The 23,834-nt window shown below is 34.8% G+C and overlaps 1 protein-coding gene across 1 annotated transcript in view; it reads right to left on the reverse strand.

Moving 5' to 3' along the window:
• The window catches only part of Sulf1 (Extracellular sulfatase Sulf1), a 99,665-nt gene that overhangs the window by 16,425 nt on the left and 59,406 nt on the right, over positions 1-23,834 (reverse strand). Inside the window, exons 4-5 of the mRNA XM_089733152.1 lie at positions 3,682-3,833; positions 1,879-2,048 (exon numbers count right to left, since the gene is read on the reverse strand). Of these exons, the coding sequence (XP_089589278.1) occupies positions 1,879-2,048; positions 3,682-3,833 (322 nt within the window). The remainder of the gene's footprint in view (positions 1-1,878; positions 2,049-3,681; positions 3,834-23,834) is intronic.

A 23,834-nucleotide genomic window follows, 5' to 3' on the forward strand; every position in this document is an offset into this window, starting at 1 on the left:
GTTCGAATTTTTATTGTCTTTTTTTTATTGCATAGATGTGTGGACGAGCTCACAGCCCACCTGGTGTTAAGTGGTTACTGGAGCTCATAGACATCTACAACGTAAATGCGCCACCCACCTTGAGATATAAGTTGTAAGGTCTCAGTATAGTTACAACGGCTGCCCCACCCTTCAAACCGAAACGCATTACTGCTTCACGGCAGAAATAGGCAGGGCGGTGGTACCTACCCGCGCGGACTCACAACAGGTCCTACCACCAGTAATTACGCAAATTATAATTTTGCGGGTTCCACTTTTATTACACGATGTTATTCCTTCACCGTGGAAGTCAATCGTGAACATTTGTTGAGTACGTATTTCATTAGAAAAATTGGTACCCGCCTGCGGGATTCGAACACCGGTGCATCGCTTCAACACAAATGCACCGGACGACTTATCTTTTAGGCCACGACGACTTCTAAATTAATTTGTATTCATTCTCTTGTATTATTAATATAAATCTTGTATTAATTAACTGGAGTAATTTTCACTATCAATTTAAAATCTCAAAGCTAACAATGTTTTTTTTTGGATTAAGTTTATGCGCTCTTAAATATTTATTGAGTCGACTTTTTGAGAAATAAATTATTAATTCCTTGGGATTCTCATTTAATTATCTGATATCCGTGCATGAATAGAAAGAGCTACCTAATAATGTTTTTTTTGTTAATGATTGAAAGATTACTAGTGGCCCGAAAGCCTTTCCAGTTTCACCAGGACAGGTGGGCGAGCAAAGGCTCAGCCAGGAGGGGTGGGATTTGCCAACAACTACCCGAGCGCCTCCGAAGGAGACCTAACAACTCAAGAGCAATTGCTTCGCGAATGAATCTACTACCGGATCGGAATCGCAACCCGCTGAGAAGATTCGGCCAGAAACTCAGCGGGCTACCTAATAATGTGTGACTAGATGATGACCGAACTTTGCTCGGTATTTTTTTTTGATAACGCCATCTTGTTGTGTATTTAAAGCAGTTAGTTACTCTCAATTAAGAAAAATAGTATTATTATTCGCCAATAGATGTCGGGAAGAGTCATAAAGTTGATTATCGATAAAGTTGATTATTGAAAACACGAATAAAACAACATTTTCTGCAAATAAATCGTAGCTAGATCGATTTATCGCCCCCGAAATCCTCTGTATACTAAATTTTATGAAAATCGTTGGAGCCGTTTCCGAGATTCAGATTATATATATATATATATATACTTAGCCTGGCCATAAATACTGTTACAATTGCACAAATGCAATTTTTAAAACTCTCCATACGCTTGGTATTAGTAAAATGTTTGTGTACCGGGCTATTAATAGGTGCAATGAGACCTCCTCTGTTTGTGACAGAAAAAGATCTGGCTGTCCACGTAGTATTCGCACGAAAAAGGTGGTCAAAGCAGTAAGGGAAAGAATTCGAAGAAATCCTGTCCGAAAGCAAAAGATTTTATCTCGGGAGATGAAGATAACACCTAGAACCATGTCGCGTATTTTAAAAGATGACTTAGGACTTGCAGCCTATAAGAGACGTACTGGTCATTTCTTAACTGATAATTTAAAAGAGAATAGCGTGGTAAAATCGAAACAACTACTAAAGCGGTACGCAAAGGGAGGTAGAATTTTTTTGTTTACGGATGAGAATTATATTACAATTGAGCAACATTTTAACAAACAAAATGACCGTATTTATGCTCAAAGCTCTAAGGAAGCTTTTGTAAATAAGTAAAAATCTATTGCAATAGAAATGTTATTTGCAATAGATTTTTATTTATTTTAAATTAGTATATAAGTATATACACACACAAGAATTGCTCATTTAAAGGTATAAGAGTAACGATTGTGATACATACTGATGTGTTGTTACGTTGAAGAAAAGATGGGAATACTGCGGCGCGGAGTCTTCGGGTCCATGTGGCGCCGGGAACGACATCACCAGCAAAACAGGTTTCCTTGTAAAACGACGTTTGGATGCTCGAAGGAATGCTATCGAATCATTCGCTATCAGATCCGGATAATAATCCTGAAAACAAGTAACAATATAATGGAATGTCACTTCTTTGGCAGGCAGCGGCTTGGCTCTGCCCCTGGCATTACTGAGGTCCATTAGCGACGGTAACCGCTTACCATCAGGTGGGCCGTAAGGAAAAAAAAAAAAAAAAAAAAAACATTTATTAACACAACCCAAGTATCTTATGATTGATTGAGAATTGTTTATTCTGGTGCTAGATAAGGTTACATCAAACTAAAACGTAAATCTATATAAATAAAAATTAATTGCTGTTCGTTAGTCTCGCTAAAACTTGAGAGCGGCTGGAACGATTTGGCTAATTTTGGTCTTGAATTATTTGTGGAAGTCCAGAGAAGGCTTAAAAGGTAGATAAATATGAAAATGCTCGGAATTCAATAAAAATAACAATTTTGTTTTTCCTTTGATGTGTCCCCCGTCGGACGGATTCCTTTTGTTTATTTAAAGTTTATTTTATACAAAAGTTTAGGTCTTTTATTTATCGATTGAAGCATTAGGAAGTCTGCCGAGTCAGCTAGTAAAATTTAAAAATGTATCCCATTATTCACTTTTAGTCAGTTTGTCATGAATTTAAGGATACCTAGTCAAAAAGGACCCGATTTGCTTTGATCTTTGATTTGATTCCGATTCGAATGCTGTCCAGCAGGATCAATCACCCTTTAAGGCCAATCTGTCCATCCGTCTTGGTGTCGGTAGGGAAAAACATATCGACTTATATCCAGATTTCTCGGCTGAAACAGCCCTAAAAAGTTCGTGAAATCTTAAAATTAATTGTTGTGAATCTTTAACAATCTTTAAGTTAAAGCATTACTGTCTTAGGAAAATTTTGCATCAATACTAAGTAGTATTTTCTGTGATTTTCGCGAGTCGTAAACCACTACTTTTACTGTTTAATCTCTTATCTCTTTTCTACGCTTTGATCATTAAACAATAAAAAACGCGAGATGACTTCATATAAAACAGTTACAGTTTCAACATCAATACCAATTTCTGATTTTTTTATTTTATTTATTGCTTAGGTGTGTGGATGAGCTCACAGCCCACCTGATATTAAGTGGTTACTGGAGCCCATAGACATCTACAACGTAAATGCGCCACACATCTTGAGATATAGTTCTAAGGTCTCAGTATAGTCACAACGGCTGCCCGACCCTTCAAACCGAAACGCATTACTGCTTCACGGCAGAAATAGGCGGGGTGGTGGTACCTACCCGTGCGGACTCACAAGAGGTCCTACCACCAGTAATTACGCAAATTATAATTTTGCGGGTTTCATTTTTATTACACGATGTTATTCCTTCACCGTGGAAGTCAATCGTGAACATTTGTCGAGTACGTATTTCATTAGAAAAATTGGTACCCGCCTGCGGGATTCGAACACCGGTGCATCGCTTCAACACGAATGCACCGGACGTCTTATCCGTTAGGCCACGACGACCTCGCGACGATTCGTCGCGTATTTTTTCAAATGTTCATATTATGTCTTTAGTTACTAACTTGTTTAACTGTGTACACAATTTTAATTGTTTAACAGATTAAATCATTCATTGCAAATACATTTTAATTTTCTGCAATACCCTAATCTACTTAAAATAAAAAAAAACTTTAATAATACAACTATACTCACCCTGTGATAATTGTCTCCGTGCTTGATTTTCTTTCCGTTCATGTTGATACTGTAGTTATAATACTTAGAGTTCATTATGAGGCCTCCCCACTCGCGCCAGCCCGGCGGTATGTAAGAGCCGTTGTACTTGTTTAAATACTTGCCGAAATAACCTGTGGACAATCGTTGGAACTTGATGAGAACGCATTGTTCGTGGAGATCGATTCTCTTTTTCGATTTTCTTCGAGGGAAATTAACAATTTATAACAGTTCGAAATTGACTTGCAATAAATTGTTATGTACTCACTTGTCTTCGGAGAATATCGTATGTTTGATCTGAGATCTGTTTATGCAATAATTTCTATACACTATTGGATATTAAAAGCTCGATTTTAATTCAATGAGAATTAACACATTCAATGTAAATAATTCATTTGGTTACTAACGATCTAATCGAAAGAAATTACAAAAGAAATTTCTGGGTCTCGGCCCTTGTCGGAGTCAGCATATTTTTAAAATATATTCGATTTTTGGGGTGTGCATCGTTTTTGTTACCAACACACATAATATTGGAGAATTTTCTAGCAATTCTAGGAATGATAATTGTGGAACAGATGTTCCATATTCAACAGTCCGATTCCGCAAATATATATTTGTTTTTTTTTTCTTCTTTACATGAACGATCTCACAGCTTACCTAAGGTTAAGTGATACATAGAAATCATAACGGATAGACAACCTTTCAAGACGGAATGCGCGATTACTTCAAGAATGAAATAATCGATATAGGGATACCTACCCGTGCTGTCTTATAACATACCCTACCTTGTCCTACCATAGTAGTAACTAAATAAATAGAAATGCACTACAGCACCAATACTGTAAAATAGTTGTCAATTTATTTACAGATAAAAAATATTTTTGCATACAAAACGAATTTTTAATTTAGTAATCTATGATGTTGGTAGTGTATAAGTATAAAAAAAGGCATCATTGTTGGCAACATTAAAAAGAATGCTGGCTGGCTTTTAATTTTGAGGCGGGTATTACTTCGTCGAGCTGGCTCCAGTGAAGTAACGTTGATTACTTTGGCCAAGACGAGGCGTAACAAGACAGTAATCACGTGAATTCCACAGGAACACTGAATAAAACCCCGTTTTAACTTACTTTTTAACGGCTATTGAATTAGATAATTTACTAACTTAAGTTGAGTCTACGGAAGAGTGCACAAGAAACACGTAAGGAATGTAAATCATCTCTCATATTCGATTAGGCTTCGTTTCATCATTGTAGCTATTGCCAACAACAAAATTACAAGTCAAAACCCTAAAAAGTTTTTCGAAAATCTACTAACTTCTCAAATAACGAAGAATATTTCATCTTAAGCTAAAAACATATTTAATATTTAAACACTCATACGTTTAAATCGTGTAGGGAAAATGCCTTTGCCGCAAATGGATGTGAAAAGTTGCCAAAAACATTTTGCGGGTAGACGCCAGTGACGGTTCATGTTTGTACACCTACATATTACATATTACGTACCTACACGCTGCTTTTAGTGAATGCGCTTGTATTTTTAGGGTGCTGCGAAAACAAAAATGATTATGTTTGACATGTACTCTGTGTTTTGTACAAGCGTGCGACAGTGTAGATTCTTGTTTCATTAAAATTTCGAACAACGCGTGGAATTTACTGACAAAGTTTTATTAAAAGCAAAAAAACACAGTGTAAATCTTGTACTACTGGTGGTAGGGCTCTAGATACGGGTACCTAGTAGGAAGTTCCAGCCCGAAAAAAAGGTACTACCTCTCTACCTATTTCTGCATTCCCATTCGATACGATATATTATCGTAATATATACGACAATACAACATATCCGAATGTCGTATATATTATACTATAAAACTAAACTTGTTGATGTCTATAGGTTCCGGTAATCACCTAACAACAGTTGGACCCTGAGTTGGTTCTCCAATCTAAATACTACATACAAAAAGCAGAGATCCGCGAATCTACAAAATAAATATTCACGTAGCCATTACATTATTAAATAAATTCTATCGTCTAACTTACAATCACTGGTATGTTAAAATGTATGTACTGCTGAGTAGCAAGTATAATATTATAATTATATTATATATGTAGTTATATTCTCTTTATCTCTTATTCATACATGATGTGTAACTACTACTCTTAATAATTCTCTGCTAGAAAAAATTCTGAATGAAATAACATTGCATTAATACTCATTTATCCTATTACTGTCGATTACTATACTTTTTTCTATAGACATAAAATCTGATTAATTTAACATTATTTTTTTTTTGTAGTACCTAAGTATATCACTAACGTATCTCAGAAGCTATTAGTTTATCATTACAATAACAAAGAACTGCTTAATTTCCTAGTAACGATTATTAATACTGAAAGCTGTATTATTGGATGGAACAATTACTGTCGTGCTACATGTCATAATAAAGTCCAGATACGTGCCCCGCTCAGAGCTTTCCAAGAACTTGTATTTGGCAAAGAGCACGAGCTTTGTAATTATTACTCATACAATTGTCTTTAATTAAATTATAATAATATGGTTCAGTTTAGAAAATACTCATGAATTGGAACGCAGCTAAATGTAAATAAAAATAAATAAAATTTAAGTATGCGTCCATGATTTCGAAATAAAGTCTATTTTGAAATTAATTAAAACGAAAACACACATTATTTTTTATCTGTCTGTTTGTTTATTTCTTCTGGTTTTCGAGAAAGTTCGCTCGGATACAATGGGATAGATTTAGATTATATAGGTTCAGATTGATTTTAATCTGACGTGGGGTAGGGCAACCTAGAGAGACTCATAGTGACAGGTAAACATAGGACAGGAAGACATAGATCAAGACTGTATTAGTCTTCCAACCTGACATAATTCCTTTGAGAGAGAAATAGGTAACTAAATAGGACGATATAGAAACACGGGCTTACAACATAACCACTAATCTAAAACTCCTGTTACATAACTATGATTACTGGTGGTAGGACCTTTTGTGAGTCGTGGATGGAAGACGATCCAGAGGTCGGAGCCGAAAAAGATGGAGTGACCAAGTGTCCGAGTATCTGGACATGAGACTGACCCACGCACTTCACTCACTATTGACCGACAAAAGTGGCTACAAATTACAAAAAAAGGTCACAGGCGGGCGCATCACGATGCTCAGAAATGAGCGATCGACTGAAGGAGGAGGGAGGGGTGGGGCACATTTAGTATGTATGCAGAGTGTATTGGAATCCTCTTTGTAAACAAAAATGAATATGGGTGTTGCTGTTTCCAGATACTATTTTATATAAGAGTGTATTTGGAATTTGATAATCTATACCTAATATTTTAAATACGAAATTATAAATGACCTTATTTCTTTGTTATTTGTCATGTCTTAAGTCTTAATCAATCGCATTCTCGAAGCAACCGGAGAGTAGTCAAAAATTTCCAAATTACAATGACTGTTGATTAATTATATTATGATAAAGTTAACGTGGAATTTAATTCATATAATTGATTAAGTATGTTCAAAAACGAACTCATGTTTATATTAATACCTTTTGAAACATACGACTAAATATTATATAATTTCGAAAATAATTTGTTATCGCAAGCATTTTCTAATAATGTTGTTTATACATAATACGTTTTAAGAGCTTGGAAGGTCTACTTGGAAGGAATGTTTACAAGGTATTGTTACCAGAGGCTAACGGTAACAAAGTGAATGTCGACACCGAACAACCTTAGCATGCATATCCATACAATACTCATATACCAGTGAAATTAGTTGTATTTATTTTTCTCTTTTATTAGTTAGATATGTTGACGGGTTCACGACCCGCTTTGTTTTAAGCGATTACTAGAGCCCATATTTTTATTTGTTTTTGTTACTTAGGTATGTGGACAAGCTCACAGCCCACCTGGTGTTAAGTGGTAACTGGAACCCATGGACATCTACGACGTAAATGCGCCACCCACCTTGAGATATAAGTTCTAAGGTCTCAGTATAGTTACAACGGCTGCCCCACCCTTCAAAACGAAACGATTTACTTCTTCACGGCAGAAATAGGCATACCTATCCATGCGGACCTACAAGAGGTCCTACTACCAACACCACCACCCATAGAGATCAACAACGTAAATGCCGCCACCCATCTTGAAACATAAGTTCTATAACTTATCCAGTCTGCACGTTTTCCAAAATCAAACACACCAGTGTGTATTAAATTGTTATTATAATCGTGTACTAGTTCTTCCACTTCTAATATCTAACCAACCAACTCTGATAACATTATCCAGATTTAGCTCCATACAATAGTAAAAACTATACATCGGTACATTACAGATAAAAACGCAAAAAAATATATGCAAATTATTTTTTTAGAAATAAATAAATATAAATAAATTTTAATAAAAAAAAAAATATTTTTTTTATTGCTTAGATGGTTGGACGAGCTCACAGCCCACCTGGTGTTAAGTGGTTACTGGAGCCCATAGACATCTACAACGTAGACGCGCCACCCACCTTGAGATACAAGTTCTAAAGTCTCAGTATAGTTACAACGGCTGCCTCACCTTTCGAACTGAAACGCATTACTGCTTCACGGCAGAAATAGGCAGGGCGGTGGTACCTATCCGCGCGGACTCACAAGTGGTCCTACCACCAGTAAAAATAGCACATTATATGAAATGATCTGAAAATGATCTGAGGAATTTTTTTTTTTTTTTTTTCATTATTTAAATCAAGTACATAAACGTTCGGATTCACCACGCTATAAACTGAATTCTGTTACATGAACTAATTATCGCTTTTTTGATTATCACAACTTCGAATAACATAATTCATTCCTGCTATGTGAAATCAGAGAGCGCATTGCGAGTACATTTTTGCCAAGGAGAATCGGGCTCTGGAATGAACTTCCTTCACGATTTTCACCGGACACTAGGCAGTGTGCTTTGAACGAGGTTTAACAAATTTCTTAACCACCAATCCTTCTGTGTGTTGCTGCGGATGCTGTGGTTCTCAGTAGAACCGTTCGCTCGTTTGCCCTGCCCGATATAAAAAAACGATTAGCCCTTTCTGAAGTCTTGGAATATTTCAAATATTCAATCACTGGTGGTAGGACCTCTTGTGAGTCCGCGCGGGTGGGTACCACCACCCTGCCTATTTCTGCCGTGAAGCAGTAATGCGTTTCGGTTTGAAGGGTGGGGCAACCGTTGCAACTATACTTGAGACCTTAGAACTTATATCTCAAGGTGGGTGTCGCATTTACGCTGTGGATGTCTATGGGCTCCAGTAACCACTTAACACCAGGTGGGCTGTGAGCTCGTCCACCCATCTAAGCAATAGAGAAAAAAAAATACTCGTTAGTAATAGAAGAAGATAGAGAGCATATAATACATAAAACAACTTGCAAAATGTATGTTTGGTTGGTAAAGCTGATGTACAGCGCAGGAAATAAACTAAAATCAGCCTAGAAATGATGAGTAATTAGTAACATGAACGAATCGCGTATCGCGTAAGCCGATTTGAAAATATATTTTCGAATGGTAGGCAGCGGCTTGGCTCTGCCCCTGGCATTGCTGAAGTCCATGGGCGACGGTAACCACTCACCATCAGGTGGGCCGTATGCTCATCTGCCTACAAGGGCAATAAAAAAAACACTGAAATTTATTTTAATAACGAAATGTTGCTATGCTTTAATATTTAACAATTGAATATTATGAAAAAATATATGCATACATATTTAGAAATTGAATGCCACTTCCAAAGCGGGCTTAAAATTGAAGTGAAAAAACCTAAGCCCACAGATTTAAGAGAGCCCCTCTAGAGCTTTTCGTTCAACGGCAAAATTGAAATTGAATCTCCTTTCGTTTTAATAACAAAATTTTGTACCAGTTCGTAGGAACGCATTCTTCTTTGTTTTACGAAACTGGTAAACAAGTTGAACATTCATTCCACGTATTTCATTTCCTGAAAAATTTTAATCCAATGACTCAATTTTGTAACTAAATAACATATTTGAAATGATTTGTTTACATGCACAATTTCAACCTCTATGCAATCTCGACCTAAACAAATAAAAATAAACTAGATATAAGTTCATTTTTCAAAAGTTCCCGCTATTTGATTCTTACAAGTTACTACGTTAATATTTTAATTTATTAAATACTTGATGATCACGGTTCTTGCTGGTTTCAGATTGAAACTTATATATGCTTATATATGCTTTATAGATCGCTCTAGTAATACAATAAAAGTTCGACTAATAACAGATCTTACTTTGATAGATGAATCTCTTCAAACCATAATCATAATGGCTTTCACGTAAACATATTTAAGTTTATGGAATGAACTGGAATGCTATGTTACGACTTTCAGCTCAAATCCATTCATGACTGATGAATGCTTCCTTCATTTGATACCATGAATAGATTGGATTATCATTTTACATTAAAGTTTCACCCGGCATCGTAAAAACGTACTGCGCCAAGTTTAAATGGCAGTACTCAATAATTGCTTTGAAGAATTATTAATCTTTGGATTATCGGAATATCGATTTCAAACTCCTGTCGGTTACCCTATAACTCCAGTGGAAGTCATAAACTTTAACTTCATAATAGATGTAAAGTGGATTCTTTTCATTTTATACAGATAAACCAATTATTCACCTATTTATTTATTTATCTCTTCTCGAATATCTATCGCCAGCCAGTTATTTTTAACATTGCAATGACTTATTTCCCAAAATAATTTACTTCTAAAAATAGCTCGCCATTTCTTTTCGTAATTTGGCGTGCAATGCCTTTAATGGCCTTATCGTAGTAGTCCGTGTCACGACAGGTCAGTTTAAACGGTATCAGGGCAAGAAGAACGGATTACAAGCCTCGCCGCTAACGAGATGTCCTACTGCTGATACCAGGGACGTGGCACGCGACGTCCTAATATCCAATTCTTTATGAGAACTATACAAAGATAAGACCTAGTAAGAACAGTTATATAGTTGTGTAGTTATCTATTTGCCATTGTATAGGTTGTCTTAGTAAAAGTAAAATACAAAGCTGATAGTGGTTTTATAGTGATTTCTAGAAAATCAACACTAGGAGATGTGGTTTTTAAAAAAAATTCGCGATTCCTATTTCACTAAGACCAGTAGATTGAATGAAATTTTTCTAAAAATATATATTGGTTGTCTTAGTAAATGTAAAATAAAAAACTGATAGTGGTTTAATCGTGATTTCTAGAAAATCAAAACTAAGAGATGTGGTTTTAAAAAAATATTATTCCCGATTATTATTTCACTAAGACCCGTGCATTGAAATAATTTGATCGTGACAAATTCTCACCGTGCCACAATTTAAAGATTCGTTCACTGTCTAGGGATTTACGATGTCTGTGGAGTGTAAAGTGGTTTGTGTGAAGTTCTCACTTGTTCGGGGCGGCATCTTAGAGATCTTAGAGCTAACGAGGGCGCCTCAGGGCACACGTCTGAGCCCCTCACTTCACTTCCAATTGTTTCTTAATTACTGTGTTACTCAGACGAAATTTAATTTAATAGCTGCGTTTTTTATATCTTATCTTATACCTTTAAACGAGCAATTCTTGTATATTAATATATATATAATCTGAATCTCGGAAACGTCTCCAACGATTTTCATAATATTTAGTATACAGGGGATTTCGGGGGCGATAAATCGATCTAGCTACGATTTATTTATTATTTTCAGAAAATGTTGTTTTATTCGTGTTTTCGATAATCAACTTTATGACTCTTCCCGACATCTATTGGCGAATAATAATACTATTTTTCTTAATTGAGAGCAACTAACTGCTTTAAATACACAACAAGATGGCGGTCATCATCTAGTTGGTATTATGGTCATTAATAAAAAACTTAGTTATTGTTATATACCTGACAATGACATGGATTGAATTTTAATATTCAAGTTGGCCGTTTATATTGCCTCTCTCCGTAATACATCGGCACTTGAAAATGTTCAGTGGGTTTTTTTAAAGTTGTCGAAAGAGTTTATAATGAACTTAAAATAAGCATTAAAATTAGAATTTAAGTGTAGTATTAGCATCACTCTATTATTCATCAACCTACACAATAATTATAATGAATATTAATACAAATAAGCTTAATTCAACGCCCGCATACATATTTGATCCCTAGGCCATCAATTTTTGTATTGATCACACATTTATCATCTCAACAGTATCTGTTTGGTACTGCTAAGTAATTTATGAGGTTTGCCGACAATAATAATATGTTTTAAGTGTTATTTATTATGCTGAACAAATTGAAAGTATAATAGTCTACCACATATATGAATCGAGGACAATAAATACATTTTAATATTCTGTTTAGGTTTATGTACTTGAACTGCTTCAGTATAAAGAGCTTAAAGAAAATAAATTGATAGTAAATACATGTACTAAATACATGTCATCTGTAGAATCTCTGACATATATAATATCATCTCTGACATATAAATCAGAGATTCTACAGATGAATTCTGTTATTTTTAAAAGAAAATTGAGGTTTTCTTAAAAATATACTCAAGCATACAAGTTCATTTTTCTTTCTTTTGGTGTATATATATTGTGTGTTATTGACGTATTAATCATAAGTTAAGTTTTAGTTGGCGCTAGTTTTTTAGTGTTGTTTTAGTAATTACAATAAAATAAAGACGTATAAGAAAAAGAGGTTGGGCGACCGACAAAACATTAGGCCCGCGGTTTGTTCCCTTGTTTTTTGTTATAAATTTGATTTATTTATCAGTTCGCCTTTAAGATGTTGATAACTTTGTTTTTAGCCTACTAAAACAAGGAGAACTGATCATTTAATGATTGTGTACTTGATCACATTAGTGAAATTCAAAATATCTCTTAGGCCATAAATATTCAAAAGAGCAATTTTAAATACATAGGTGAGGTGTATTCTCTGAAGCGTTTTGAAGATGGTCGTATTCGATAATCGTACGTAATTCTCTCCTATAACTTATTGTCAAATATATTCGAGAGAAACTTCAGAAAGAACGTAGGTCAGTCAGCCTTTAAAATTGAAAGAAAAATGTTTTTAATCAAATAGTTTAAAGCAATTTCATCACTTAGAAGAGTCGGCAAGAAGCTCAGGATTTTTCTAAATATACCTACATAGATAGAATAAATATACCTACATAGATACAAGACAGATTTTTTTTGGTTTTTTTAATGCTTAGATCGGTGGACGAGCTCACAGCCCACCTGGTGGTAAGTGGTTACTGGAGCCCACAGACATCTACAACGTAAATACGCCACCCACCTTGAGATATAATTTCTAAGGTCTCAGTATAGTTACAACACAATATTATTAGATTTGATCTTTTTTAATTAGTTTACCTAACGGATGTGTGGAAACATCTCGAAATTTAAGGTGACATACAACAGATGACCGTTGAAGCAACTGTGTCAAAACCTACCCACGCCTGATGATCCCACAAATAATAAGTACCTAGTATGTGGGCACACAAAAGACATCGTCATGCCCTAATAGGCGAGCTGGTAGATAATGAAGACACTCCGTCGAAGTTCGATCCTTGGACAGAAGCCAATTTTCGAGATAACCAACGGAGCCTGATTACTCTTTGTTGTTTCTATCGATAATTGTATGAAAAACATCGACATTAAAATTTGTTGACATTACTCGCGCGTCATATCGTTAATGGTACCTACTAAGACAGAAATATTTCTCGAATTGCAAACAACAACTGCCTATACCAAGTTTCATTATATCAGATGAATGGATTAGGAGCGCGTATACGACAAATATAGATACACAAATACAAACATGACGTAATATATGTAGGTGCGTATTTACAATCAACCTACTGATTTCTGTCGCGAAATAATTTTGTTCCAGTATGTTTTTTTTTACTTACCACCACCCTGCCTATTTCTGCCGTGAAGCAGTAATGCGTTTCGGTTTGAAGGGTGGGGCAGCCGTTGTAACTATACTTGAGACCTTAGAACTTATATCTCAAGGTGGGTGGCGCATTTACGTTGTAGATGTCTACAGGCTCCAGTAACCACTTAACACCAGGTGGGCTGTGAGCTCGTCCACTCATCTTAGCAATAAATAAATAAAAACAGTATGTCTGAACCAGTATTCCTATACAAAAAATACTTCGATCCACGTTAGGTGGCAGAAATGCGCTACGGTAGCCATTAATCAGGTGGACGGTCTGATTAGTTTGACCGTCTGCTCGTGTACTCCAACAAAAAACTAATACCGTTCTCTATCCCATTGAGAAGCGCGGCACTAACGAAACAATCCATACGTTACTGGCTGTCGTCACCAACCTATTTAGGCAAGTGTAAAACCTGTTTCCAATTTACTACGAAAAGAATATTATTCAAATGGGTCCTCAACAAAATAAACATTTTTGCATCCATTTCCACGCTGATTTTAGATATTTACCAACGCCCAAATAAAGCGGCGCGGTGGATCTACTTATAAATTTGAAGAATGACATAAAAATAAAGATTTATATTTTTTATTTAAGCGAATCAATAAATAATGTTGAAGTAATATGATAAAAACGTGTCTTACCTAATTCCAAACTTAGCTTTCATGCTACAAAATTTATTCGAATAAAGGCCATTAAGCTTTGCACTAAAAAAGCATTTCCAATAACTCGTATTCCCTACAAATAATAAAAACATGATAGGAAAACTTCAATCCCCTGCTAAAATCGAAACAGTTACTATTACAAGTAAACACGTGGCTTCCTTGGAAAACAAGATAGTGAGAATGACCAAACTTTTTCGACACAAATATAATTTTTTGCCAAACACACACCCCTATTTAAAAGATATCACGTAATATAAAATTTCCAGACAGACGACACGACGCGCCCACGCTTTGCACAAGGCTTTGCTACCCAGCGATTATTCCTTTTGCTTGTTAACTGCAAAATGATAACGAAGCACAGATTACATTTTTTAAAGTATATTCAACACATTTTTTACAATTAAATTATTGATAAATTCGCAAAACAAATACATAATTTTTCGCGGTATCGAATTTCGGTGCTAACAAAAAAATACAAGTGAAATTATAGAATTGCAGATTGATTATATATGTATATATGATTGCAAGACAACCTTCGACCCACGAGGGCGGGATATCAAAATGTTGATCTGTAAACCGCTGCATTATTTATACCTTTAAACAGCTTAGATAACGTCTATTAGAATATCGACCAATAAGCATCGTAAATTAAAACTGAAAGGCCTTATTTTGTTGTCAATTAATAGACACGCAGACGATAATTGCTGGACATTTACGTGGAATTTAGTGGTTGTGTTGTCGTGCTGAGAGGCCAAACAATAGTGTACTTGAAACGTTGTGTGCGTATAAACACGTAGCGGTAGCTATAATAGAACAATATATATTTGACAAATACCTGAGTATTTTACGTACATACATTTAATTATACTAGAGGTCCCGCAGTAGTCGAAATTCGACTATAATTAATTGGAATTGTAAGTTTGTACACTATTATGATTGTATTTTATTCTTCTGTAATCACAAATTTCGCTAAAGTTACACTATAAAAAATATTAATAAAGACAAACAATATTTAATCTATTCTCAAATCAAGAACAAAAGTTAAATAGTATGCATAGTAGTAATGTTTTCTTTATTGATTTAATGTATTTTTTATGAATTATTTAAAAAAAATATTAGCAATGTGCACTTCTTCTCTATATTCTCTATAAGTGTGTAAAATTTCATACTCCTCCGTCCGCGCAATTTTTGTAAAAAGGGATAGGTACAAAGTTTTTGCTTCACGTATAATCTTGCATACCTACATACGTGCTCCGGACAATAATTGAACTTAACTTTAATCGAAGAGTTCGATGCGAGACTTAGACCATAGAATCAGCCTGCTGAATTTCTTGTTAGTTGTCGCATATTCTCAGAGCGACGCGATTCTCATCCAGTAATCGTAGCATTCGCTAAGCGACTTCCCTTGGACTATCAGATATTAAATATTCAGATATTAAATTATAAAAGATAAATATTCAAAAATATTACTTTCATAAAATTGTTCATTATACGAAATAACATTATATGATATATTGGTAGTTGTATACGTTAATTAATAAAAAAATATAAAAAAAAACTTACCAAAAGTCATTTAGAACTGATAAAAATAAATTATAACGTAAGCTACATTATACATATTTGATTCTAGCTTCCGTAAGCGTATTTAGCGCAGAGCTACCAAAAGGCTTATTTTTGTGTGCCCAGCTAAAATGGTTAATGTCAAAATAAAAAGCAATGAGTCACGTGGGTGGACTAGTGTTTGAACAATCATTTGGATCGCGCCAAGGACGACTATTGACAGCTCAATTAGGCATACAATGGTGATTCGCCTGATTGTGACTACCGAACTGAAGCAACAATTGTAACGACGACTAAAATGATCGTGTTATTGTTAACGATCTAGTATGTTCTATCAACTATTATATTATACATTACAATTTAATGATTATTTTCTTTAATACAAACACACGATTATTCTCGTAAGTGCATTATGAACCTCCAACCATAATATAGGGAATGCTTACTCCATTAACTAAATACAGATTCATTTTACACTTTTAGTGCTGAATATTAATTATTCACTGTGCCCATAGTACATACACTTAATATTAATATACACTCGTGTTATTTTTTAACATTGAACTAGCTGAATTAACTCAAAATATTCTGAATTAAACTAAAAAAAATCGATTTTTAATTATTATTTCTTAGATATTATTAATTTAGCCAATGCTTTTTAAGCGCTGCAGCACAAACGCTTAGAAATATAAATAATATATTCAATATAATATTTCAATTTTGTTTATTGAGAAGATAAACAGGACCTTGAAATTGTGATACTTTAAGACAAATATTTTTTTTGGTATGAAAATTATCGATATCTTGTAGCGGATGCCCCTAAGCTTATATGTTGTTAAAGTTAAGCCATTTAATTATTGTGTAACTAAGCACAGAAAATAAAAAAAATAAAAAATCATACTAGTCTTTATTTTTTATAGACAAATTGATTAAATTTTAACAATTAGTGGTTTCTGAAAATTTACAAAATCCTTCATTAAAAATAAAATATAGGATAGATAATTTGTTACTGTCATCAACAGGAGCAATGAGAAACTAATCGAAGCGAAGCCATCTAGTGGCCGACGCCCGAAAACATTTTAGTTGAGTGCTTGAGTTATTATCTATGAAGATGAAGCCCTCACTTCAACTGGCGTACAGGGTTACCAAAAGCTATAGTATCTACAATGTGAATACCGTCATCCACATTTGGACATGAAGTCGAAATCTCACAACGTTGCGGCAGAAATAAGAGATATGGTGGCACCTACCAGTGCAGGCATACACTCCACCGTCACTAGTATATTATTATGTACTGAAAACACACACACAGACAACACATTTTATTAATGTTTCATCCAATAGCAATCGAAAATATATTTAACTCGAATGAAGATTATTAACATTCTCCGCTTCATAAATTAACGTCCCATAATTTGAAACTAACATGGAATTGATCAAAGGCCATTCGTAACGGCGTTTCCTTTACAAAAGCGCTGAAAAAGGATTAAAAAAAAAACATATTTTCATGTTTCTATGAGTGACCGATGGTAACGGTCGGACACCATGTATTTTGGAACTGGCGGCTTGCCAATGGAAGTGCCTCACTCTGCTCTTCGAAGCAGTTATGTTACAGTGTGATGAGATATCTAACATAACATCTTAAGGAGATGATTTTTCGTAGTACTTACCATATTATCTATACATAAATCTACAGTAGTTTTTACGGATGTTCCGTTATAACTACTGAACCATGCATCCGATTGACTTGAAACTTGGTATCCATGTAAAAATACATGTACATAATGGATAGGCTAATATTTATATGAGCGTTGGACCCCCTGCACCAGTTGCGGGGGCGTTAATGATGAGATTATTTGTGGGGGTGAGAAATAATAATGTTAATTTTAAATGCCCAGCGAAGCGGACGGGTACAGCTAGTTTTTAATAAATTTACAAAAATAGTGCTTTTATTTCAACTCAAACACTCATTGACATAGTCATTAGAATTATGACAATAAAGTATTATACATCAAATGAGTTAATAATTACGTCGGAAACCTCCGCTTAATGGTAATCTGTACAGATGCAACGACTTCAAAATCTGGAAATACTTCATGATTATACACATAGTTTGTTATCTTGAGATTCACTGAATCGAATGCACGCAATAGGTATATCGAATGATCTCACTCAAACTTTCCAATGAATTCACCTGTACGCATCTTATACTTGTTAGAAGCCTTTGAAATTAAAATCTATGTCTCCGCCTACAGAGAGACAATAAGTTTATACTACTTTACAACTCCGCTTGAACCGTGGGCGGACTCGTGCCCGGCCATTCATGCGTTCCAACGTAATGAATGAATGTACTATCATATAAAACGTTTATTGATACTAATTTACATTAAATTTACATAATACTACGTATTTTAATACAGAATGCTACTTAAGACTTAAAAGGTTATAAAAGACACTTTTGAAATACAGGTCGCGGTTACGGATCGGCCCACTTGTAGGTGTAAACGCAATATTCTAGTAAAAACGTTAAAAGGTACCTCGATACCTTTCTTTGTAACGTCAGATTGTATACGTTGAGTCTCTATTTATTATCAGTCGATAAAACGTAATATATAATACTTTAAAGCTAATGCACGATTTACGAAGAGAAAAACACTTTTACGTTATTTGGTAAGCATTAATTAAAACTACTTCTAGAGTTTTATTCTCGCGTTTTTGCCGTTTTTTTTTTGTTTTTTTTGACGTTTCGAATACTTTATAGAATTTTCGTTCACGACTGTACGTGATTACGAAAATAATTTTAATCATGTAGGTACACGCCTCGCGAAAAATACTACGCATGTAACCATTGTATTCTCAGCAAACTACATGAGACGGATTAATTCATTTAACTTTTCGAATGTGAAATTATCTGTATTCGGGCACAGTCTAGCTGTCATGCGTTGGCCGATTAGGTTTTTTTGCTGTTAATCACATCCTCAGATCATCCACAACTTGGAACTGCAGCTGATTGGTACCTACGGAATCACACGAACACCGAACGACAATCCGCACGTGTAATAGAAGATAAAAAAGCTTTCTATTAGTGGACTTTAATTATTACGATGATGAAGGCACTTACAATTAATCTCTATCCGGCCGTTAAGCAGGACATCCAGACCGCTATATTTTAACAGCGCAATTGTCATAATTTACGAACGGTATTATTACGAAACAAAATCTTTGAGATGCAGACGCAATTATGAAAAAGTCGAATTATATTCAATTAGTGACCTCCGAATTGAACGAAATGAATGCTTCCTTAATTTTGATTAGTTAATCCGAGACTCAACAGTAATACGCCACACACAGACCAGTTGAGTAATTTATTATTTACACAAATATATTTAATACTAGCGACCCGCCCGGAAACATTAAATTTTATTATTGATAGCTGATATTACCCGCGGTTATTGTTGTACCGCGGGTGAGGCCGCTGGACGAAGCTAGTCTAAAAAAAGTAGCCTAAGTTACTCCTTATCATCAGCTACCTATCAGTGAAAGTCCCGTAAAAATCGGTCCAGCCGTTCCAGAGCCGGAACAAACAGACAGACAGACAAAAATTGTAAAAAATGTTATTTTGGTGTATGTACCGTATATATATTCATATGCATGTAGTAAAAAGCGGCTATTTCAATATTACAAACAGACCCACCAATTTTATTTATATGTATAGATTAGCACCGTGATTATATTATCTGACATATTCTATTTTCGATTAGTTCTACCTTATAAATTTTGGTGTGTTCTTTCAATATATATATTTTTTAAATCTACATAGACTTGATAGAAAACAGTTTACAAAACAAAAGAAACAATTATTTTTGTACTCGGAATCGTTAGTGTTACACGATGTAACTTTATCCTGCATCTTACACTGCGTCATCATATCATACTTTTTATTTTTAATGAACAAGAAGACCGTTTGGTGGATGACGGACGTTAACTAAGTCTGACGCGTCCCATCCGCTTCACTAATTATCTCCATAATGAAATCCAACTCAAGTTCACGGACACGAAAACGTCTAAAATAAAAGCTTTCATCTATAAAAGGGGAATTATAAACAGTAATAATAGTTGATTCGCACTAGTGCTTCGACAAAGACGTTAAAAAACAGCTAACAAACAGATGTTGAAATCTATACTAATATTATAAATCGGAAGAGTTTGTTTGTTTGAACGCGCTAATCTCAGGAACTACTGGTCCGATTTGAAAAATTCTTTCAGTGTTAGATAGCCCATTTATTGAGGAAGGCTATATAGCACGGTAAGACCAATACAAGTGGAGCACCAATAAAAATTACAAATTACATAGCTTCCTTAACATTCTATAATTAAAAAATGTTTTTCACTTTCTACGTAAATGAAGTGGGGGGTAAAATTTACCGTGATGCCAAAGTAACTATGCCACGCGGACAAAGTCGCGGACAAAAGCTTGTTTCTAATAAAATACTTTGATTGTCATAACCGTAACAATCGTTCGGTCACGTTTCTTTAACTTTTGTCTTGATAACTTAAATCCTAGTACGTAGAAGACGGCTCCACGATTTTCGTGTCCTTTATAATCGTGATAATTGCGACACAATGGTTGACCATCTATAAAAGTTTTATTGATATCGTTAACTCCAGGGTCAAAACTAGCTCTGAATGTACCTCTTCTCTATACTGTGACTATAATAAATTTTTTTTATTTCCCTTCTCAGACGAGCGGTCCACTTGATGGTGAGTGGTTACCGTCTCCCATTGACTTCAGCAATGCCAGGGGCAGAGCCAAGCCGCTGCCTACCGTTGAGTACTCTTTACAAGCCTCGTTTGAAGAAGGACAATTCAAAGCGCTCGAGAAACACAAGGGGCGGAGCTCATTCCAAAGCCGGATGGTACGTGGCAAAAATATCTCTGTAAGCGCACTGTGGATCAACGCAGTGGCTCCAGGTAGTATGGATGAACTCTACTCCGGTGGCGGGCGGTGCGATAGTAAAAACGAGATGATGGGATCATCTCAAATAATTCCTCAGAGCACTCCCCATGGAACATACGGTACAAAATTATTACAGGAAGTACTGGGACTTCGTAGTAGCTATTTAAGTTTTTTGGTAATAAAAAACTATAACACACTATTTATTATTAGCTTTTTATTTTAAACTAGCTGACCCGGCAGACTTCGTAGTGCCTCAATCGATAAATAATAGACCTAAACTTTTGTATAAAATAAACTTAAAACAAACAAAAGGAATTCGTCCGACGGAGACACATCAAAGCAAAAACAAAATTGTTATTTTTATTGAATTCCGAGCATTTTCATATTTATCTACCTTTTAAACCTTCTCTGGACTTCCACAAATAATTCAAGACCAAAATTAGCCAAATCGGTCCAGCCGTTCTCGAGTTTTAGCGAGACTAACGAACAGCAATTCATTTTTATATATATATATTTTAAATTAAATTTAAATGTAAACGCTCCGACATGCGTTGGCTCATTTCGTGTCTTTTTTTTTTCTTTCCGAGCGTATTTTTGCTCTCGTGCGTAGAGGCACTTACAGTCTCGTTATCGTCTTCAAAATCGACGTCTCGTTTTAGAACTGCATTTGACCTATCACTCTGCACCCACGACCTACGAAGGGCCGTCATTAAGACGTTGGTCCCACGCAAGTATGCGTTGCGAAACACTAACTGAATAGTTGTAACACAAGATATTTATCTGACGTTCATCTATTATATAATTCACAAAAGTTTCTTATGAATTTTTAAATACAAAATGACTTTAAATTTAAATAAATACCAACCAGGACAGATGAACTAACCTCAGAGAAGTTTCGGTACTGGCCGGAAAAAAACAACAAAATCATATTTTTTTAAATGAATCGGTGGTTAGGACAATATTTACTTATAATTGAATAATATCACAGTCATCCGTAACCACGAAAATTGTATTCAAAACGTCAAAAATGAAATATAATGGAAATAGTAAATGCGAAATTAGACCTTATTAAACCCAACAAGTAAGTGTAATTATGTCGACGTGTCCCAAAAACCAAATTGAATGTACTAAATAATACAGGTACAGCTACCGGGACCCATACAAATATCACGATCTGAATGCTTGGTCATTCAAACAGTTTTTTTGATTTCTTCTCGGCATAAATTGCTATTAACTAAAGGGTTAATAGCGTGCTCCCAATTTACCGGTAATAAACATGTTATAAAACTAAACTATACATGTATTATATTCCTAACATAAAATACAACCAAATAAACTAACAAAACAAAGTTGTGTGTGTGTAAAGTAATGAAATCGATACACCTTTATAATATATTCAGTCGTGCTATAATTTGTTTCTGGAGTAAGTTTTGCCTAATGAGAGAATACTTACCACACTAATAGTTAGATCAGAATTTCGGACAACGGTTTTTTACTAATAAACGATTCTTACAGAACTTAATTTTGGGACGTATTTTTAGTCGGTACCAAAGTACTACTATTCAGCTTATTTCTGCCGCAAAGTAACCTTGCGCACCAGCTTGAAGCGTGGAGGAGCAGTCGTTATGTAAAATAATTGAGACCACAGCCTCGTGCGTCAAGATGGGTGGCGGCATTCTCTTTGTGAAACTTGTGAACTTCATTAACCCCTGTACACCATATGAGCCATGAGATCATTGATCCATCTATGCAACCAAATATATTATATATAGTATATATTAAACAAATATCGCTACAATAAGCCCTATTAAATGAGATAAAGTGTGAAATATACCTACTATATACCCGCTTACCAAGCTAAATAAACCTCAGTATATTAAAAATTCTTCACATGCTGATAATCTCGTCTTAAAATCAGCTGCAAGCTTAAATGAACCTTTGTAAGCTACAGAGCACTCCTTTTATTTGCTGACTATTTTGCCGCTCCCAACTTTACCAGCATGCTTTACACTTTACACCTCACATCACGTGGTCGAAGACCCGTACTCAGATGTGAAATAAGAGACAACCTATATTCATTCCTCCAAATCCAACAAGTCGAGGTGATGCGGGCGAAACAGGCAGAAAATAATTAAAAAAATAGCTGGTTCATGTTCTATTGCTCTTCGTTACCCCCTTTATATTTGCTTTAATGCACACTCGATACTAGGGTTTTATAATATTTCGTCTTCTCGCATTAAAACTGTATAATCTCAAAACTTACTAATTTTACAGGAGAATGTTTTAAAGGCTTAACATGTGATATTTTTAATATTAATCATCTATGCAACATTTATTTTTTATATTTTTTCACTAGTTACATTATCTGTCTTTCAAAGTAAGATAAAATTATGTATAAATTTTTTTAATAGTAGTCAAAACGTAAGTAAGCTAAAAAAAAAAACGAAAACTAAACTACGCTCTTTTGACAGTGTTTATGGGAAAAATAGTGGTGATACCAAATGATTCCGCATGTTCCTTGCTGGATGTCTTGTTGTTCTCTTCAATGAAACGATTTGGCTCGTATTTACAGGTTTATTAAAAGATTAAAACTGTAGAACAAATAATAATGAAGTGCAATATTGTAGTAGATAATGTAATCGTTAAAGATGTATATGTGTTCGCGATCGCTCGATGAAGTGAAGCTCGGTGGTGGGCGGGAATAAAAACTTGTTTGGAGGGGGATTTAGAGATCCTTAACACCGCATATTAACTCAATTTCGAATCTATTTGGAAATTGTACACTTTTAATGCTTTTTACCTATTTGTTATAACGAGTTCTAACTAATCAACTGCAGCTTTCCAAAGACAAACGAGAAAGTTAGTAGACAAACATTCCTTCAACGACTGTTAACTAACAGTCTAACGAAATAACACGAAAATTAACAGCTTCTCTAAAAACACTTCGAAGGTTTTGTGTCCAAAAAAAAATGTTTATAAAAAAATTCGTAATGATGAAATAGTTAACT

This window comes from Bombyx mandarina, chromosome 15 (genome assembly GCF_030267445.1).
Source record: "Bombyx mandarina strain Sakado chromosome 15, ASM3026744v2".
Classification (NCBI taxonomy): domain Eukaryota; kingdom Metazoa; phylum Arthropoda; class Insecta; order Lepidoptera; family Bombycidae; genus Bombyx; species Bombyx mandarina.